At 36.9% G+C, this 19,743-nt stretch overlaps 1 protein-coding gene across 1 annotated transcript; it reads left to right on the top strand.

Moving 5' to 3' along the window:
* The first annotated feature begins 11,473 nt into the window (after nt 1-11,473).
* On the top strand, nt 11,474-17,140 carry FITM2 (fat storage inducing transmembrane protein 2). The gene is made up of 2 exons (XM_039351283.1): nt 11,474-11,794; nt 13,520-17,140. The coding sequence occupies exons 1-2, from the start codon at nt 11,622-11,624 to the stop codon at nt 14,130-14,132; spliced, it is 786 nt and encodes a 261-aa protein (XP_039207217.1). The 5' UTR covers nt 11,474-11,621; the 3' UTR covers nt 14,133-17,140.
* The last annotated feature ends 2,603 nt before the right edge of the window (nt 17,141-19,743 follow it).

Below are 19,743 nucleotides of genomic sequence, written 5' to 3'. Positions count from 1 at the left end.
ATATTATCTGAAATAAACTGATTCTGGTTTAATCAACAAACCAGTTAACTGTTAGCCTTCTCTAAGGCTAGAGTCCACCTTATAGTGAATCTTAGGATTCTTTATCCAGATGTCCTTCAAATTCTTTAAGTGACCTTGTAAGAAACCTCCACTTGAATCAAGGCCTCTGGAAGGTTATCCATGGATATAGTAAGAATCTTTGGCTGGCTTTGCTGCCAAGAGTTAAGCCCTAATAGCAGCTCCAATCCATGTTTGGTAAGATTCACCACTTGCCTTCCTCCATCATCTCTTTACCTACTTCATCCCCCTCAAATCCTTTGTAAACCAAGGGGGATGGGGTTGGGAAGCCCTGCAGGAGGAGATGCCATTTGATCCAGAACCCCAGCTTCCCTCTGATTCCAGGAAGGCTTCGTTCAGACCATGCAGCAGATCCTCAGCAACTGCCCCAAATTTACTCAGGACTCAACTGGATCCATCAGCTACCTAGTGTGAACCAATCTAATAAATCCAGCCTCCCTACAGTGGAAGCCAGTACCAAAGACCTGCAGACCACCAGAAAGTGATCTGACAATGACAGGGGAGAAACAGAAATCTCCCCTAGTATCAGATTATACTTGCTCTGAGAATAAAACCGGGTCAGGCATATAACCACTATTTTGTGTTGTGCCCTGGATGACCTGGGAGAAGCATATAGCTGTCGTGGTCATGAGCTACTGCAGATCCCTTACTCAGAAAAAGCAGGATTCCCATAAGTTTGGAAAGGAACTTGGCAACAGAATTAAGGAACTTGGCAAAAAGGATGCTACAGAGCAAAATTAGTGGATCAGAGGAATGCTGTGGATATAATTTACATTGTCACTTTGAATGGTCACTAAATGAATTGATGTAAGTCAAGGACTACCTATATGTATTTCTTGTGAAATTATTATTATTTTTTCTGTCTTAAGCAATGTACTGTTCTCAGTGTAGTCTGACATTCTGGTTTGCCTGAATATATGTGCTCACTCTTTCTGTTTTAAAACCAAGACAATTACTCTACAGGATTTTTTTTTAAAATGTCAAAATCGTTTGAACTCTGAACTATAACTTAATTCTACCTACCTCATCTTGTATTTCAAACATTTTGTAGAACTTTTAGATGTTTTAAATAATTTATAAGCATCCAGGAGGAGCAGTATTTATATTATGATTTATCTCCTCTATTAGGAGAAGGCCCAATAGAAGTTCAGTTGTGTGTGTGTTTGAGTTTGTGTGTGTGTGTGTGTGTGTGTGTGTGTGTGTGTGTGTGTGGATGCTACCAGGCTTCTAATCCTGTCATGCAACATCCATTTAAATTTCTAAGCAGACTTTAGTTTTCATTTGATTGAAACAGCCTGGCCTTTGAGGGGCCCAGTTCTGGCTGTCACTCCTGTAAAGCAAGCTGACTTGAAAAGCATCCTATAATGAAGCTGTGTCTCAGGCACAGTTAGAAAGAGCTCTAATGAGCAACACACATACCCCATCCCAGATCTGTATTCCAGGAATTGGTAGGTTTTGCATCCTTGATAGATGCCTTATCCTGCAGCCCAGACTGCTCATTTTGCCAAAGCACACGGTATCTGCAGAGAGGACCTTCCAGTGTGCCAAAAAGTATACACAATTAAACTGCTGTCAGCAAAGTAGAAATCCCAACAATTGTCTCTAATGACTAGATAGACAGAAAAAGGGAAAGGGGAGATAAATGTTTGGGCTAACCAAGATCTTTCATACAAATATTAATCCTTCCAATGGTGCTTGAAAGGAAAAGCAATTTGGCTTCCAATGTACAAGAGCTGGCACGATCAGACCAACCATTCCTGCTGAATCGAAGCAAAAAATCTAGTCCAACAATCTGCTTTTGGACAGCTTGACAGATGCTTCCAGAAAGCCTATGTGCACCAGGGCATGAAAGCAAATTTCTCTTTTCAAATTCCTGTAGGAAAAATATATCTTCTAGGATAAATAAATTTCTTTTGCCAAGCATGAGAACAGTATCAGATTAAGCTTCAGTATTCAAAAATGTAAACAGGGCAACGTGTGTATTCTTTCATGCCTTTTAGGTGGCATAATTTCTCTCCATTTCACAACATGCACCTCTGATTTCTGTGGATATTCTAGTACAGTCTGAATCAGTGTTGGCATAAAGGCACTTGCAGGATAAATAAGATCAAATTTCCAGAGATTATTATGCAGGAATCTGCAGAGGATAGTATACTATCAGGATTCTTTCCTGGGCAGGAGGCTGGAGTAGAAGACTTCTAAGGTCCCTTCCAGTCTATAATCATTATTGATATCACTTCTTTTATGAATCTAATCCAGACAGGAAAATTATATCTCATAGCTAGTGTTTCCTCTAATATAACTAACTGACACCCTGTGATGAAATATAGTCTGTGTACACTCAGAACCACTGAAAAAATGCGGAAAAAGGTAACCCTGCTGGCATTGTAAGAAACAGTGCAGCATGTGAGAAAGTGGGTTAAGCCACAATGGAGAATTATCTTCTTAGGAACGGCCAGGCAAGCAACCATTTGTAATCCAGATAGAAAGATGGTTACAAGAAAGTCAATTAGTCATGCAACTGTAACAAAAATGAACAAATAGATAGTCCTTCTTGTTAGCCAATGTTTTGTGATATGTTTTCATATGTTTTGTTCCCAAAATATTTCAGTTAGTACCCGTAGAATCAAAGAGCTCCCAGAGACTGCCTAGATAAGTTTCTTGGCATGGTTTTTCAGAAGTGATTTGCCATTGCCTCCTTCCTAGGGCTGAGCTGGTCCAAGATCACCCAGCTGGTTTTGTGCCTAATGTGGGACTAGAACTCAATTTTTTGGTTTCTAGCCTAATATCTTAAACACTACACCAAACTGCCTTTCCCACTCTGAAAGCAAATAGATGTTTTCATATATTTTGTACTTAAGTTTTGATGAAATTTCAGCTATTACCTGGAGAATCAAAGAGATTCAAGATACTGTGGGATAAAAAAAATCCCACTGCTTCCAGTATATGAAAGGATATACATAAATAAAGGATAATATTATTTTTAAAAGCTTATCACCATCATCATCATCACCACCACTATAAATAATAATTTTAAAATGTGTTATGATTTTCAAATTGTTTATGTATTATGTCTTCTACTCAATACAATAATTCCATAGCCCTGGTGGCGCAGTGGTTGGAATGCAGTACTGCAGGCCACTTCCGCTGACTGCCGGCTGCCATCATCGGCTCAAGGTTGACTCAGCCTTCCATCCTTCTGAGGTGGGTAAAATAAGGACCCACATTTTTGGGGGCAATGTGCTGGCTCTATGAATCATTTAGAGAGGGCTGTAAAGCGCTGTGAAATGGTATATAAGTTAAATGCTTTTGCTATTATGTTTAGTGAGAAAAATGCTGTCTGCATCTTCTGGTCATTGTCCCATGTAGTCAATGTACTATCACAGCCTTTCAGTCTCATCAGGAATAGTATCCAGATGATCTGCATGGCATACCACCAAAGAGCAAATGCTAGCTTCTTAACCAAGATCCTTTCAAACTGAACTGATTTCATCTACCTAGGCAGGCTAGGCAGCCAGGAAACACCTACTTATTTCCAGGTGGGACCTGCCTCTGATGAGCTTCCACCCATTGCTTCCTGTCCTGCCCACAGGTGCTATGAAGAACAAAGTGATGCTCTCTTCCCTGTGACAGCCCCTCAAATACGCTACCATGTCTCCCCTAAACCTTCTCCTTGTTAAGCTAATTATACTGTATCTAGTTTCCTAAATCCTATGATTTAGCTTTCAGATCCCTTCAGTTCTTCAAAACTGTGGAAGCTTCTTGGATGAGAAGTGAAACATCTTCAAAGAAAAAACAAGAAAGTCTAGTTGCCTTTTGAAAAAGCACCTTTGGGATCTTCACTTCATGTTTTAAACCAGGAATTGGTTTACACAGGCTTTAGTCATCTTTCTCTGGCCTAATTTTAAGCTAGCATTTTCCACCTTCAGTCTTTTAAACTAGGAGTATAGGCAGCAGCAGGAAGAACAAGGAAGCGACAAAATGTGCACCATGACATACAACACAAACTCCATGACTTATGGTGTGCCTAAGACATCAGGACAAAATATGTTAAAGTGGGAGTTATGTTGAAATGTCACTATGTGTATGACATCATCATCACCTATGGATAGGGAACCAGTTTGATCCTGGCCACATCCATGCCACAACTGACCATTATTATACCAGTAATTGATTGCATAGTCAGCCAGATGTTTAGACTGGATTTGGCATTTTTATCACACATCATGCTTTCCAAGGACCTGGAATAGGCAATTGTTATTTGATGGTATTAAAGCAGACCTGGGCGTTTTCAGGCCTAAGAACCACATCCAGCCCTTCAGTGGTGCCTGTCTGGCCGGTGGCGGTGGGGTGACAGTGAGGGAGGTAGTGCACCCCCGGGCAGGACGGCAGGCCTCAATTACAATCCCCATTCCTTATGTAGCCCCTCGGGAAAATTAATTGCCCACCTCTGTGTTATGGTCACAGGATGTAAGCTGTTTGAAATAAAGCTGTCTTTTGTAATTGACTAATGATGACTTTGTCAATGCCAGTGGTGTTCAAGTAGTGGTCCAGATGTTTTGAGATTATACCCAAGGCCCCCAATATTATTGGTACTATCTTTGCTTTTTTCATCACAATTATTCTATTTTTAGTTATAGGCCTTTGTATTTTGTATATCCAGTGTAACACTTTCTCTTGCCATGTCTCTTTTTTATTCTTCATTGTTTCACTTATAGGCCGATTTGCTCTCTCCAATAAGCTTTCGTGGTGTAATTATTTTAAAAATTGCCATACTGCAAAAAAAAGTATCATATTTCAGCATTTTCTTCCCTTTCAAAAAAATATAAGTAGATACTAAGACATTCTTAGAAAATAAAAATGAATACCCAAAACCTAACACTTTATTTAGGTGCCCACATCTTGAATAAAGGATTAAAAAACTGAGTGCTGAAAGTAGAGACTACAGAGACTAATGGAGAACACCTTCACCAGATTATCTTCTGGTGTTTTATGATTGGCTGTACCCAAAATAGCACCCATTTTGTGACAATGCCCATGACATGCTCTTACACCAAGCCTACAGAGTTAGGAATATTTTGTTTTTATGACTTAGATTTCTCCCTATTGTAGCCCTTGCAATGTTTTACAGCTTGATTTTATGCTTATTTGGATCAAATAATCCCAACTTTATTTAGTGGGACTTACTTCTAACAAAGTTTATTTCCAAGAACTTTGACCTGGCTTCCTTTCCTGGCAAATTCCATCATGCTTCTGCTGTCTGTGGCTTGCAGACATGTCATCATTACCATTCTGTGCCAACCATTGCAGTTGGATTGTTCTCTTTTCCTTTTGACATTTATACTTATCTAGAAAAATTCCCCAAGAATATGTTTTCACATATATGGTTTTGGCTAGTATTGTTTAAACTTTCAGGGGATGCTTCTTAGCTTCTTCTTGCTGTTACCCCAAACCCATTAGCAATGTAGACAATAATAATAGTGATTGAGTTTGTAGGATTGTTGTACTGGTAAGGTACCTTGAGTATTTGAAAAAATAATATCTAAATATTAAAAAATGTATGTTAATTTTACTATTATACATAAATGTAATTTGCAATGTGTCTTCCAATATCTAATGTTATTTCCAAAGAGAACCAAATTTGCTTCCTTAAAAATATTTAATTTTAATGATTGTTTGAAAATATTTAAAATACAGCTTCAAAAACAAGAAAAGAAAGAAATCTAGTCCTCAACAAAGTATTATGGTGATCCTTTGTGATAATCAGGCCACACCTGAAAAATCAATGTTAAGTACCTCATTTTAGGAAGGTGATTGGCAAATTGGAATATGTCCCACAGAAGAACAATCAAGATTATATGATGCTTGGAAAGAAAAGTCTGTGAAGAAAATTTGGAGGTTTAATCTGGAGAAGATTCCAAGCAGACATGATGAGCTCTCTTTGAAGATCTATCAAGTAGAAAAAGGGGCTGAATTGTTCAGGGTTGTTCCAGAAGACAGGATCATAAACAGTGGGGTTAAATTACAAGGAAGTAAATTTTTGACTGGACATCAAACATTTTTAAAATTAGGATGCATTTTTAAGATTGATGTCTTGTTTATATCTCCTTGCCACATCTTAGCAAGGCAGTACAACATTCAAGATGAGAAGAAAACCCTGACTGCTTTGTTTTGCTTTACAGACCTGCAAAGGTCATACATGCAAGAACTGCAGACAATAAAGTTACTTTTCTATTGCTGAACTGTCACTAAACAAGTCATTAAATAAGTACTATCTGTCTATCAAAGGATTTCAAAAAAGCCATAAACTTTTACAAGTATGCAGATCTGTCCTGAAAAGACTCCCATAAGAAAAAGCTTTAACAGAACAGTACTATAAATGATAAACATTGATTACTTCTTAGTAAAATATGATTCTCTCTTGGGAAGATTTTAAAGATTAATAAGAATCTTGTGGAAATTTATAGACCTCAGTGATGTAAAATGTTGTGTCTGTGCATGCTGTGAGTTGTTCAGCCTGTTTAAATCCAGACAAAATCATGCTGGACATTTTTCATAGATCGCAACTCAACATTTTTAAAGTGAAATAACTCTTTTGAAGTATTAGGCACTGTTGCTGCTCTCCCTCAAAGCACTTAGATGTTAGTCTCCCTTTTACTAAATACGAATCTTCATGACATTCAGTGTTGAGATCCACTGTTCTCAAATAAAATTTGGGTGTTGAATCCCCCACTTCTCTAGAATAGGTAGGTTGGTTTACTTTGTTCCATTATGTCTTCTGAACCCTGATCTTTATAATTCGCTACTGCTGCTAGGGACAGAGCAGAAGGGCATAATTTAAAATAATAAGATAGAGTAAGGGATGCTATTGTTATAAGGTTGAATTCAACATAGGAATGCTAAATTTGACACAGGGTCATATTGCACATAGCATATACTGTAGTTCTAATCAGACTTTGAAATTTCTAAAATTATTCCTAGAATAGTGTTGTATATCAAAAACAATATAAGATAGAACAATCTACATAGGCATTACTATGAGGCTAAAAAAGAATAATTGTGGCTCATGAAGTACATTCAATCTTTATCTTAAGTCACTGAATGTTTATTAGAATATATATGGCTATTGTAGCTATATAAAATATTAGAGATATGTCATTATTTTTTAGATACTGGCTGTGCCATAAGAGCCATTGGTTTGAAGTTTATAGGGAATAATTTTTGCATTTCTATAGCAGCATAATGGCATCTAAAATATCTTTATACATGCTTTTTGTGCAAATGAATTCTGCCCTGGATGGCTACATATTTCACAGTTCCTGCTTGCTAGCTCACTGAAAATACATCTCAGAAAACCAATTTATGAAAGTGAGACAAATTCCTTGCACAGTTCTTTGGACTTTCTTTCATGTGTATGTTTATTACTTCCCATACTGCAAAAGCATTAAGACTTTGAACTCTAAACAGTAACTAGACATCTACTAGAAATACAGTACATTTTTCTGCGGCAATAAGGGCAACCCAAAGATTTCCTAACCTGGTACCTTTCTGCCTACATTTAACACATGGAAGTTGCATTTTACATTTCAGTCATACTATGTAACTTGCCTTTTCCTTTAGGATTAAGCCTTAAATCAAAACTCAAAATCCTAAACTTAGAAAAAAGATACAAAATGAAGATTTTTACAGTTCTAATGTAGCAAGTTAAATACATACTTCGCTTGCTCACTCCTATTCCTCCCTAAATGGAGGACTACTATATATACTATTCATTTAACAAGGTTTTGTCTCAATCCCTGAAAACTGTGAGGTCTAGAAGGAATGCAACAGCTTCAACCCAAGCAGCTTTGATTTTTTGTAACTCCTGGTCCAAAATCTTCTATATCTGTTCTAGTTGGGATGACACTCCACCAGACAGAATCCAATGCACAATCTTGGAAGTCACCCAGGACTTGCAGCTCCTGTTCAAGGAGCAAGTGGCAGTCATGGCTTGGAGCACCATTGTGCAATTTTGGGTTGTATGTCAGGTGCACCTGTTCATGGCCTGGGGATTTTGTTTGCAGTCATTCATGCCTTTGTGACTTCCGGCTGGATTTAGCCTTGGCTGAATAGGCTGGGTTATTACAATTTACTCTACATGGGGGTATCCTTGAAGAGTATTAGAAGCTTCAGCTGGTGCAAAATGCCTCTGCATAGGCAGTTAACAGTGCCATTTATTTGGTGAATGTGGCATCACTGTTTCTCAACCTGCATTGGCTCCCAGTGTAGTTCTGTATACAATTTAAGGTCCTGGTTGTCACCTTTAAAGCCCTTTATAGCTTGGAACTAGGCTACTTACAAGACTGTCTCACTCCAATCATCTCTCCCTATCCTACCCAATCAAGAAATAGGGGCATCGTCCTGGTACCATTGGCTAAAGAGTATTGCCTGGTGGGATCCAGCTGTGGTGCCCAATCTTTAGAACATCATCACTCTAAGATTATATTGACCATATCCATACTAGACTTCTATTTGGGACTTGAAAACTTGATTTTGTGCCTGAGCCTGGGGCCCTGGACATGTGAGAGGACCCATCTCAACATCCACTCTGCCAACACAACAGCACAGATCCCTAGGCAATATCGAAGTATTTACAGGCTAGTATCACTGCTCACCATTACATCTTTCCCCTGTTGCTACATTTACTATTGCTCCTCCTTGTGAGTCCTACTACTAGAGACGAGCATATTTCTAACTTCTTTATTTACACACATAAACTCAAACCTCCTTCCTTCCCACCCACCAATACCATCATACCCAGATCTCTTGCAGCAGAGTATTTATCGCCAGCCTGGCTGTGCTAGCTGGGGAGAGGGCTTAAAAAAGCAGGACAACAGCAGCACAGCTGCTGGCTATTTTCGAGGTAGCCTACTCTCTTATACTACATCACAGAATCAAGTACTGGATTTTTTTTACTTTTTATATGAGACACTAATTTCAGGGTACATGCAACAGTTCTTATGTATTTCCCACCTCAAAATGACAGGAAACTACCATTAATTTTCACTCATTATGTCTAAAGGCTTGAAGATCTGCAGATTAACAACCAACAGGATTTGTTATGTAATGAGTTATAATTTGTAATGTAATGAGTTAGCCTTTCTTATGTATTATCATAGAACAGAAATGTAAATGCCTGAAGAAAATTAATAAGGTACAATAAAAGCATTTCTGCTTATTTTTTGAGGTGATTTTTGTTTGTGAATGATTTATTCAGCAGTACAGATATGGACACAACATATATATTTTCCTCTGAATAAGATTCTTCCAAATAGGGCCTAAATCAGTAATTGTAGAGAAAAGTAAAAAATATAGTTGTAAAATAGCACCATCTACTGGTTTCTAATCTACATTAACATAATTCTGAATCTAACTAGTTTATCTATTATTGTTTCCCAATCCAGCTCTTCTAATTGCATAACTACAGTAGTACCTCTAATTTGAAGTGCTCCTTTAAAACCTTCACCATTGTTTATTGAGGAGCCAGTAACTTTGAAAGTTTGAATCTTAAGTCTCCAAAGATATTTGGAGAGCCCCAGGTCTGTGAAAATTTTCTAGAAAGGGACCAGGTTGTTTGACAGTCTGTACGTAGGAAAATGTATTGAGATCAGCTTCAAAGGTCCTGGTTTCTGGCTTATTAGAAAAAAAGGCTAAGGTGACAGAGCAGAGCTTTTTGATCACTTGCCCAACACATATAGGATTTACTTGCCTTAGGAATAACAGAATAACAGTTGGGAGGGACCTTGAGGTCTTCTAGTTCAACACCCTGGTCAAGCAGCAGACCCTACCATTTCAGACAAATGGCCATCCAATCTCTTCTTTAAACCTCCAGTATCAGAACACCCACAACTTTTGATGGCAAGCCATTCCACTGATTAATTCATTCATATGTGAATGCCAATATTTTGAAATTAGTATGTGTCAAATCCATATGACATTATGTAACAAAGCATGCATTACTATGTAATATCAAGGTAATCCTGTGAGAAAACTCCATGAGACTTTTACAATTCGTGGACGCCCCATCACTGGAGGTTTTTAAAAAGAGGCTGGACAATCACTTGTCTGAGATGGCATAGGTTCTCTTGCTTGAACAAGGGGCTGGACTAGTAAACCTCCAAAGTCCCTTCCAGATTCTACTCTACTCTACTTCAAGATTGGTGGCTAATAATGTCATATCTTCTGACACTACCCAGTGATTTAATCATTTCAGCATCTGTTTACTTCTCAATAAATCATAGTTTTGGAAGCAGTTTCAAATAACTGCATGCACAATTGCTTTTCTATCAAATATATTCATGTACCTGTAATATAATTTACCAGTCTTCTGAGACAATGAGTCTGAAAGCCAGTTTACAAATTTTAAAAAATTATCACAATGTGCAGTACAACTGATAATGTAATATTTATTTTTTGAGGCTTATTGGCCACTCCAATTGTGGTAGTGTGGTTCTCATGTCAGAAAAATTAGGTTAGAAAGCAACAATACTATAAAAACCAAACATATGAATACTTCAAGTATTTACCCCATCTCACCCTTATCTTTTTCTCTAGAAAAATACCTCAAGTATCCAAAATTCCCAAGTGAGGATGGTAAATTCCATGCTAAAAATCACTAGAAAAGAGTTTAAAGATAAAAATGCCAACACTGTAATAACCACAGCAGAAGAGAATATATGTAGTTCTCGGTTGAACTGTTGGAGTCTAAGATCAGCAGCACTGATGTTGGATAGTGCACATCAAGGACTCCACTATTGTAATAACTTTATATAAATTGGTGGCATATCCATATCTAGAGCATAATTCTGGAAACATACTTGAAAAGGAATATAAGAGAGCTTTAAAAAAAATTGAGAGCAATATCTATGGAGATTCTCAACCATCCAGGTCATGATTATCTCAAAGGGCTTTTCAAAAGGCAACTGGACTGGATTTCAGTTGCCTTCTCCATCATTCAGTCAGAACTGAAGAAGCTTCTTGGATAAAAAGCGAAAAGTTTCCAAAGGGGGAAAAAAAATCAACAAAGTCCAGTTGCCTTTTGAAAAGCACCTTTGGAGTTAAGAGAGCAACCAAAATAATCAGGCGGCTCAAACAACTCTGTGAACAAAGATTAGAATTCTTCAATTTGGAAAAAAGACACTTCTTTGTGTAGAACAAATAACAGGCGTTGGGCAAGACCACAACGTTAGAAATGACAACCTAGCCAAAACAGCACGTGACTTTATTACGCAGCCGCAGTCGGAAGATGACAAACTTAAACCTCACCGCCCGGGACTAATCAACAAGCCTCGCGAAGGCTGCGCAGACACGCATGCGCACTCTATCTATCTTGGCTCGCCTCCTTCCGGACAGTTGTACCGTAGAAGCTTTTGCGAAGGAGGGGCGGCGGACTGGAATGGAGGCGGAGCTGGTTGACGTGAGCATTGGCGCAATACAGCGGTTGGAGGTTCCGTGCCGGTTGGGTCACCGCTTTCTCCTTCGCTGCCGTCTTGCCGGCTTCGGTCATGGAGTCTGTGGATAAAGCCACGCGCTTCTTGCTGCCTTACTTGACCCATTGTTCGGTGCGGCGGAAGATGCCCTGGGCATTGATGAGCTTCATGGTGATCGGATCCCTTATTAAAGAATTAATGCCGCTGACTGCTACTTACTTGAGTAACAAGCGCAACATACTCACTGTGTAAGAGGCTTTCTTTGACTCTGGAGAGTCCTGGGCGTTGATGGATGGAGGGGATCCGAGAGACAGGGCCTGACTATGCCTGGGACACTGGCTGGCAACGGGGAAAAGAGTAGAGGGCGTTGACGGAATACAGTATGAATGGGGGTCTATGAGCCAGAAAAAGCTTGCTCTTTTAAATTGGTGTGAAGGGCGTTCTCTTCCTTTCTCTCTCGGGGATCCCTCAGACCTCTTTATACCTGAGACACATTTCTAACTTGCTTCCCAAGTTGTGTAGTTTGAGAAAGAGCCAGTGGGGCTATAGAGTTTACTTTAATGCATTTTTTAAATCTTGCTGAGTGAAGGAATCCAAATTAAGAGACATTAACGTATAATTGTTCAGTGTCTGCCTGACACCTGCAATAAAGGCAACCTCATGGTCTCTGTTTGGCAATTTATTCCACTAGCTAACTGATCTTCACTTTTTCCAAACTTTGGGAAGAATAAGTTATAATAAGTATATTAATTAATATAGCAAGGTTAATTACTAGCCAGATATTATTTTGAATTGAACTGAATTGCAGTCCGGTAAAAACTAGTTGGTTGTTTCTTAAATTTAAGCAGGGTAAGATCTGGTTAGTAGTTAGAAGAAAAATCATATTCTAGATAAGATTAGGAAGTTAAAAACATTTTAGAATTGGTACTGGCAAATGACTATTGTTATTAAGAAAAGTACAGGTGTGTGGCTACAAAATCACCAAGATTTAAGTTCAACTCATGCATAGCAGCCCGTATACTTACATAGAACTGCTGCTGGATTTAACAGTGAAGTATTTTGTGTTGTACACAAAAAGCAGTAAAAGTTATGTCGCTTAGGGATGAAGGGCATAGACTAGAAATCTGCAGCTAACCACTTTATTGGGCCATGTGAAGTTTTATAAAAGCCTGTCAGCTGGATGTTTTATAAATATCTGTCTGCTTTTTTCTTATTCCTTTTAAGGAATATTTTCATTTGAAATTTGACTAGATTGTATTTTGGGGGAAGTTATTAATTCCTCTTTAGTAATTACCTAAAAGGTTAAGTCATTACTGCTATCATTTTTTTATTACAACCACAGTTTAGCTCAGCCAATATACTACTATAGTTGAGAGTAATAGGAACTGTACAAGTAGTTGTTGCCTAACAACCATTTGCTAAATGACCATTTGCAATTATGGTGTGCTTGGTACAGGTGCCTTATGGACGTTATAAAATATTGTGCATATATCCCCTGCCACAATTATGTGACTGGATTTTAGGTGCTTTGCATCTGGTTTCTGAAAAGCAGTTACAGCCTCCTATAGTCATGTGACCGTGATTTGTACTGTTCAGAAGAATGGGTTTACCCTTATGACTATGGCAACCACAGCAAAAAAAAAAAAAAAATCATAAAATTAGGTCCAGTCACATTGGTGCCTTGACTTGTTACCATTATAAATCCCATCCCATTTCAGTCAGAAATCAAGGACTACCTGTAATTGGATCTTATTAAAAAGTGCTAAATTAGACCTTTACATTTTTTCACAAATTCGGTACATTATTTTAGATGAAATCATATGTTGGCTCTCTTATTACAGGATGTGTAAGTATGGATGCAACATTCCCCCTACCAGATGCAGAAATTAATTAGGATGGATGTAAATTACAACTTTTTGTTACTTATATTGCCTCGTGCTCACTATATTTTTTCCTCATTTTATCTCCGGCAGCTATTTTGTGAAATTTGCCTGGGCCTGGACATTCTCTCTGCTGTTGCCATTCGTCTCTCTTACCAACTACAATGTCCTCCAGAATATTTTGCCTGTACTCGTTCGCCTTTTCTCATTGCTGGTTGGTACTATCATTTGGTATACATGCACAAGAACATTTTTGTTCATTCAGGACTTCACAGGCAGTTGTTACAAATCATCATCCCTTGCTGTAGTGACTCAAGAACTTTCCAACGAACTACAGTGCCTACAAGCTGGTGGGATATGGCAACAGGTTGATATCTCAGGACATTCCTTCCTCCTTTCATATTGTGTTCTAATGATTCTAGAAGAAATGGCTGTGATGCCCAGTGTGAAATTCTTTCGGGGTTCTAGACTGCACACAGTGGTGAACAGTTTGTTCTTCGCACTGGCTTGTTTGATTTTTATCTGGCTTTTCATGCTTCTTACGACTGCTTTATATTTCCATGATTTTTGGGACAAGGTTTTTGGCACTTTGGTTGGCCTTTCTGCTTGGTATGGAACGTACAGGTTTTGGTACATGTCACCTTTCTCCCCTGGACTTCCTCCCCAAAGAACTCTTTATTTCCCAAAACCTAATCGTAGGCTATAAAACCAGTTTGTTGATCAGAATCTGTTTTAAAGCATATTTATTTTTATCTAAATTTATTTTCCAGTGTCTAATTGTGGGCCATAAAATCAGTTTGTGGATCAGAATCTGTTTTAAAGAATATTCATTTTTAATTATTTAAATTTTAAGACAACTATTAATATGAATATTTAAAGTGAGTGGCAAAAGTCCAAATACTGTTTGTATTATGAGTTTGTGATATAATTCTTGAAAGTGGTTGCTATATTAATAATATCAAGACTTTGTTAATCTTGGCTAACTAAATGGAAACTGCTGACCAGATTGATACTAGAATAACCTGAGAGGAAAATACTCCTCTTAAAAACCCTACTTTTGACTGTGAAGAGGCAAATTTAATAGACAAAAATGCACCCCGGTGCAAAATTCATATGCATTTTTATTACAAAAATAAAGGACAATAAATGGACATATTTTTGGTTAGAAAAATTAAATAAAATAAATTAGAATATGTACTAGAGCTTTATAAAGGAAAATGATAATAAAAAATATTTCAAAACAAGATAAGATAAATTGGCCAAGATTGCACCTTATTTGAGAATCTGATAATTAACCGAATAATAGACACTTAAACATTTCTCAATTTATCTTGCTTGAAGATGTAAAACAAAGGTTTTTTTGAGTTTGATTTAAATCCATATATTAATACAAAAAGGATAGCCAGATTAGTTTATGGTGTGTATTGCCATAGGGAGATTTTGGATTTAAAACAACTCCCCACCATTCTGTTTATTTCAACACTCAACTTTGTACAGATGAAATAGCTTGCATCATGCACCATTTTTTTTTAGAATTTATCTGGCTTAGAGTCTTTAGAATACTTTATATGTCGTGTTTTTGGCAATATGGTATCCCTGAATGTTGCAAAATGCTTTATATCTGTAATCAAAGCTATCCTGTTAAAGCATGCTGTGGCTTGATGGATTGCAGCTTTCACATTCTCTGCTTTTCCAGTTCTTAATTAAAGATGGCAGTTGGGAAATCTATAGGAATGTTATAATTTATTGTATATGGGAATTATATAGAAAAAGCTATATTGGTTTTTACAGCCATCTGTCACAACAGGAAAAAATAATCTTATTTAAAAACTCTTGTTTAGGTTCATTGGGTACTTTGACTTTTCTTGCATGGCACAACCTTAAAATGTTAATATATTTATATTAATTGTTTTTTCTACAGTTTTGCATTTTGACTAAAGGTATTATACTACAAGTGCAATTATTTTTTAATGCAATTGGAAAAATGATCCAGTTGTAATGAATTTTGCTGCTTTATATGTTATATTCAATTACTGTATTTTTATGTGCTCCTACTAGACATTTAATGGTCAAAGCTGCATAGTTTCAGCTACTAAGCTAAAGTGAGGATCTTTTGGGGTTTTTTATTTTTATTTTTGATCTCCAACACCATGATAGACATGCATTGATACCACTGGAGGCATTGGTTCTGAAAATTGTTGCTGTCTTTGTGTCTCTATGTTTTATTTATTTTTTTAGATTTGGGGGGATTTTAGATGGGAAGTAGGTATGTTAGAGTCTTAAGGAGGCCTAGCACACTTATCCTATGTTTATGTCCCCCAGAAATAACTCAGCTCCAGACCTTTCAGATTTGGATGTGATAGGAACACTAAATGGTTTGAAATCTTCATGTTAATTATATTGCTGACAAACTGCCAGAGTTCAGGATTTTGTATTAATTTAACAGGCATGCCATTTCAAGTGCCTTTGAATTGTATGGTACCTTTAAATATACTACAAGATATTTCCTTGAAAAGTTATCCAGTCAAATTTGTGTATGCTATCTATTTAAAGATGAAATTCTTTTGGCATTTCCTCTGATTTAAGTAATGCCTTAGTGAATTATAGCCTCATACTTAGGATTATGTTACTTGTCCCTCATAGAGTTACAACAGCTTGTATTTGTGCCACATTTAAACTTCAATATTGTGCATGACAATTGGTTTGTGTAACACTATTTCCAAGATAGGAGAAAAACTCAAACTCAGGTTTATGCTTGTTCATAAATCAAAATGAGCAGCTAAAGCCACAGTCCATATATATGTATATATGTATGTATGCGTGTGTATATAAATACACACACAAACAAAGATACATACATAGACATATTTAGATGACTAATGAGTTGAAAAGGTAAAAGAATAATCACATTGGCAATGAAAGTTTTATGGAGGTAGAAATTTGAGATCAGAAGTATATGTCAATGGAATTAGAAGCAGATTTAGTTTATATTACCATTATTGGTCTTATTGTAAGCTCTTTTGGAAATGAAGTTAAATATGCATTTATCTATGTAGCTTAGTTCATCATACTTTCATGAATTGAGCTACATAGGCAGATGAGGAGCAGCCTTTATGGCTGGTAACCCATCTTCCAATCAAGTTATATTTATGGCTCCTGTAATTCTTTCAGGGTATTCCAATATACAAAATGGTTCCATGTCATTGTAATCTACTGAAGAATTAGTGATTTTTTAAGCAATTCCTAAGTATTGTATGTTTCCGTTAGCTGAGATTTTTCTTAGCATTGCTATACACAGTTAGGCTTACACAAAGTATATTTGCTGTAATATTTTTCATATTTCTTAAACACTGGTTTTGTATTGTTTAACAAAGGCATTGAAATGCATTTATTTTACAGATATGTATATTTTGTTAGCTGGGTATGATGTGTTAACATTGTTATTGTATAGGCAAGCATTCTATAAAAAATTCTTCTGACTCTATGTAATACAGATTTTTGGGGGGGTAATAATCACTTGGTGACAGTTTTGTTGCCCATGAATGAACAAATTAAATTCATCTTCAATCAGTGCAATAACAAATTATCTCTCCAGTGGTTTTGGCTTTTTTTTTTTTTTTAGCTAAACTGCTTATGTTACCAGTTGTGCTACAATAATGTCTTAATCTGAAACATACTTTACTACATCTTATTAAATAAAAAGCACTGCTTTTACCAAGTAATATTTTTTTTCTCTCCTATCTCTAATGTAATGTATGCCATGATCCTATTTTGGTGTACCAATAAAAAAGAATTTTGGGTGTGTTTTGCTAACTGTAATGGAGAACAGATTAATCTGTCTTCCTGAAGTAGGCAAAGTAAAGCTCTGATCATCTCATAACTACAGTGTCAGTCTTCATGGTAAACTATCTTTAATGTGTTCAAATGGTTAATTTGACTTCCAAAGCATAAGTGAGAATTTCTGTTATGCACACTTGGCCATGAAAATGAGTTTGCCATTGATATTTCAAGAATGTTAGCTCTGTCCTGGTTTATGTTTTGTGTTTTAATTTTAGCAGCAGGGATTCTAGGACTGCTCAAAAAATTAATACCAAACAAATACTTTTAAATTAATAAGAATGATAATCTTAGAAGTTGATTTCTACTACAGACCCTGGAATGAATGTTGTAAACTTCATTTCACACTTGAGCAAGATCCTAATTATAACACATTGGAAATACTTCGATTTGACATTCTTCTAGAAGTACAGGGAAGTGAAAAGATTGTAGGAAACCCAAAGTAGGAAAGTATTACAGGCAGCCCTTGAGATATGACTATAATGGAGTTTGCACATGTCCTGAGAACTGTAAGTGAAACATTTCACTTAATGATTCCCCCATCTCTGCTCTTCCCAATGAATTGTTAAATTAATGTGCAGGTTGTTAAGCAGATCATGGGATGCCTCGGATAGGGAAGGTTCTTGAAGGCCTAGCACAGACCCGTGCCCACGTGCTCTAGCCCTTTCAAAGCCTTCCCACTTACCAACATAACTATGCTCCACTTCCTGCCATTTTTTCAAATATATATCATGTAACCCAATAATCAAAACAATATAAATAGGTATTAGAATGTTCATATGTCTCCCTTGTATTATTGCATAAACTTCCCATTAGTTCCGAAATTCCTTGAATGCTCATTAAAATTTGAAGATTATTATGTATGGAACTGTTTGATTTCTACATCTGAAATATTTGTCCTCAGCTGAGAATGACCTAGCATGGGCAGGTGCAACTGCAGATGGAGCTAGTCCAGTGCTTTTGAAGCTACTCAAACTCTCTTGCAGCTGTAGTAATACATGCTACTTACCCACAATAACAAGGACATTAAAGATGTATGCCCTTAAATTACTTTATACAGTATTCTGTTCACCTCATCAGGCCCCACAAGACCAAAAGAATCCTAGATCATAGCACAAGATATTTCCTTGCCGGTCAAAGTACCCAACTGATATCCATTCTAAGTAGATGAGACTAAAGAACCCAACAACGTTTTCTTTTATGCATCTTTTTCTTAAAAAGCTTAGGATTAGGGTTTCCATCAGATCCTTACAAGTCACACAGCCCTCAGATTCATTTTAGGTAACCTTTTCCTAATCTAATATTCAAAAATTGGGCTGAGGAGCATTGGTACAAATCAGCAATAAAGCTGACATGTAAAGGCATGAAGTATTCTTTCTGGTGTTATTTAGTTATTTACACATATTTTGTTGGTAATGAATGTTTTGGCCCTACCTCGAGATCTTATTCTTGGGATGTATTTCTGGAAAGGGATTATCCAGAAAGTTTTGATAGCAGCTGTTGGCAAAGAAAGATAGTACTTGACAAAACAAGATCAAATTCAGTTGGCGCCACTTATATCTGTACAACTTTAGAATTGTGCAGGCATATTGCAATGTTTTATTAAAGATAATTCAGAACAGTCATCTAGCTTTTGCACTTTTCGCAGAAGACAGGTACCTTTTGGGATGTAAGATATTATTTGGATTTTCAGACTATATAAGAATAGAATAGACTAAAAGATTTGGAAGGGACCTTGGAGGTCTTCTAATCCAACCCCCTGCTTAGGCAGGAAATCATCACAGGCACCATCTTACAAAGGCTGCCATTAGAGTGATTGCCATCAGATCATACAGCTGTCAGGTCGGCATGTCCAATTTATCTTCCAAAGGCTAAGAGGCTAGGAGAGGTCCAGAAGTATTTTGACATAAAGATGAAGTCAAAGAGCTTTGCAGCAGGCTTGCAATTTAGCAGATGCCAGCAGCAAAATCTCTAGACATATATTATGCTGCTTACCCTGGAATAGCTTAAGCTTGTATATTAAACGTGTTGTATTAAGTATCTAGATATTGAACAGAATTCAGGAAAATTTGAGAACTGTTGTATCTTCATTTTTTGAAGTATCTAACTAGCTATTAATGTGCATAAATTCATGTGTTTAAATCAGGAGATTAGGCAATCTCCATTATTGGTGGTGCGCTTTTCTGTGATTGGGGTGTTTGGTTTAACCATGGGCACTATGGGCTATATGTTGTGGTTATACTTTAATCCTTGTGCACTGTCCAGAGTCACTGATGTGAAATGGGTGGTCATAAAGCAATTTCAATAAATAGGGGAATAGCAAATTTTCATTTTCATATTCCTACCTGAATATTAAGTAGATAACAAAAGAAAAAAAGCTTCTTCAAAAGCGCTGAATGGATAGATTCCACAAGTTTGTCTTATCTAGCATCACAATCATGTCATCTAGTACATAGCATTTAATTACCTGTTCTGAGATA

This window comes from Crotalus tigris, unplaced genomic scaffold (genome assembly GCF_016545835.1).
Source record: "Crotalus tigris isolate CLP2741 ecotype Arizona unplaced genomic scaffold, ASM1654583v1 scf7180000018371.15429387391:27106975, whole genome shotgun sequence".
Lineage (NCBI taxonomy): Eukaryota > Metazoa > Chordata > Lepidosauria > Squamata > Viperidae > Crotalus > Crotalus tigris.
This window is presented reverse-complemented; position numbering and strand designations above follow the sequence as displayed.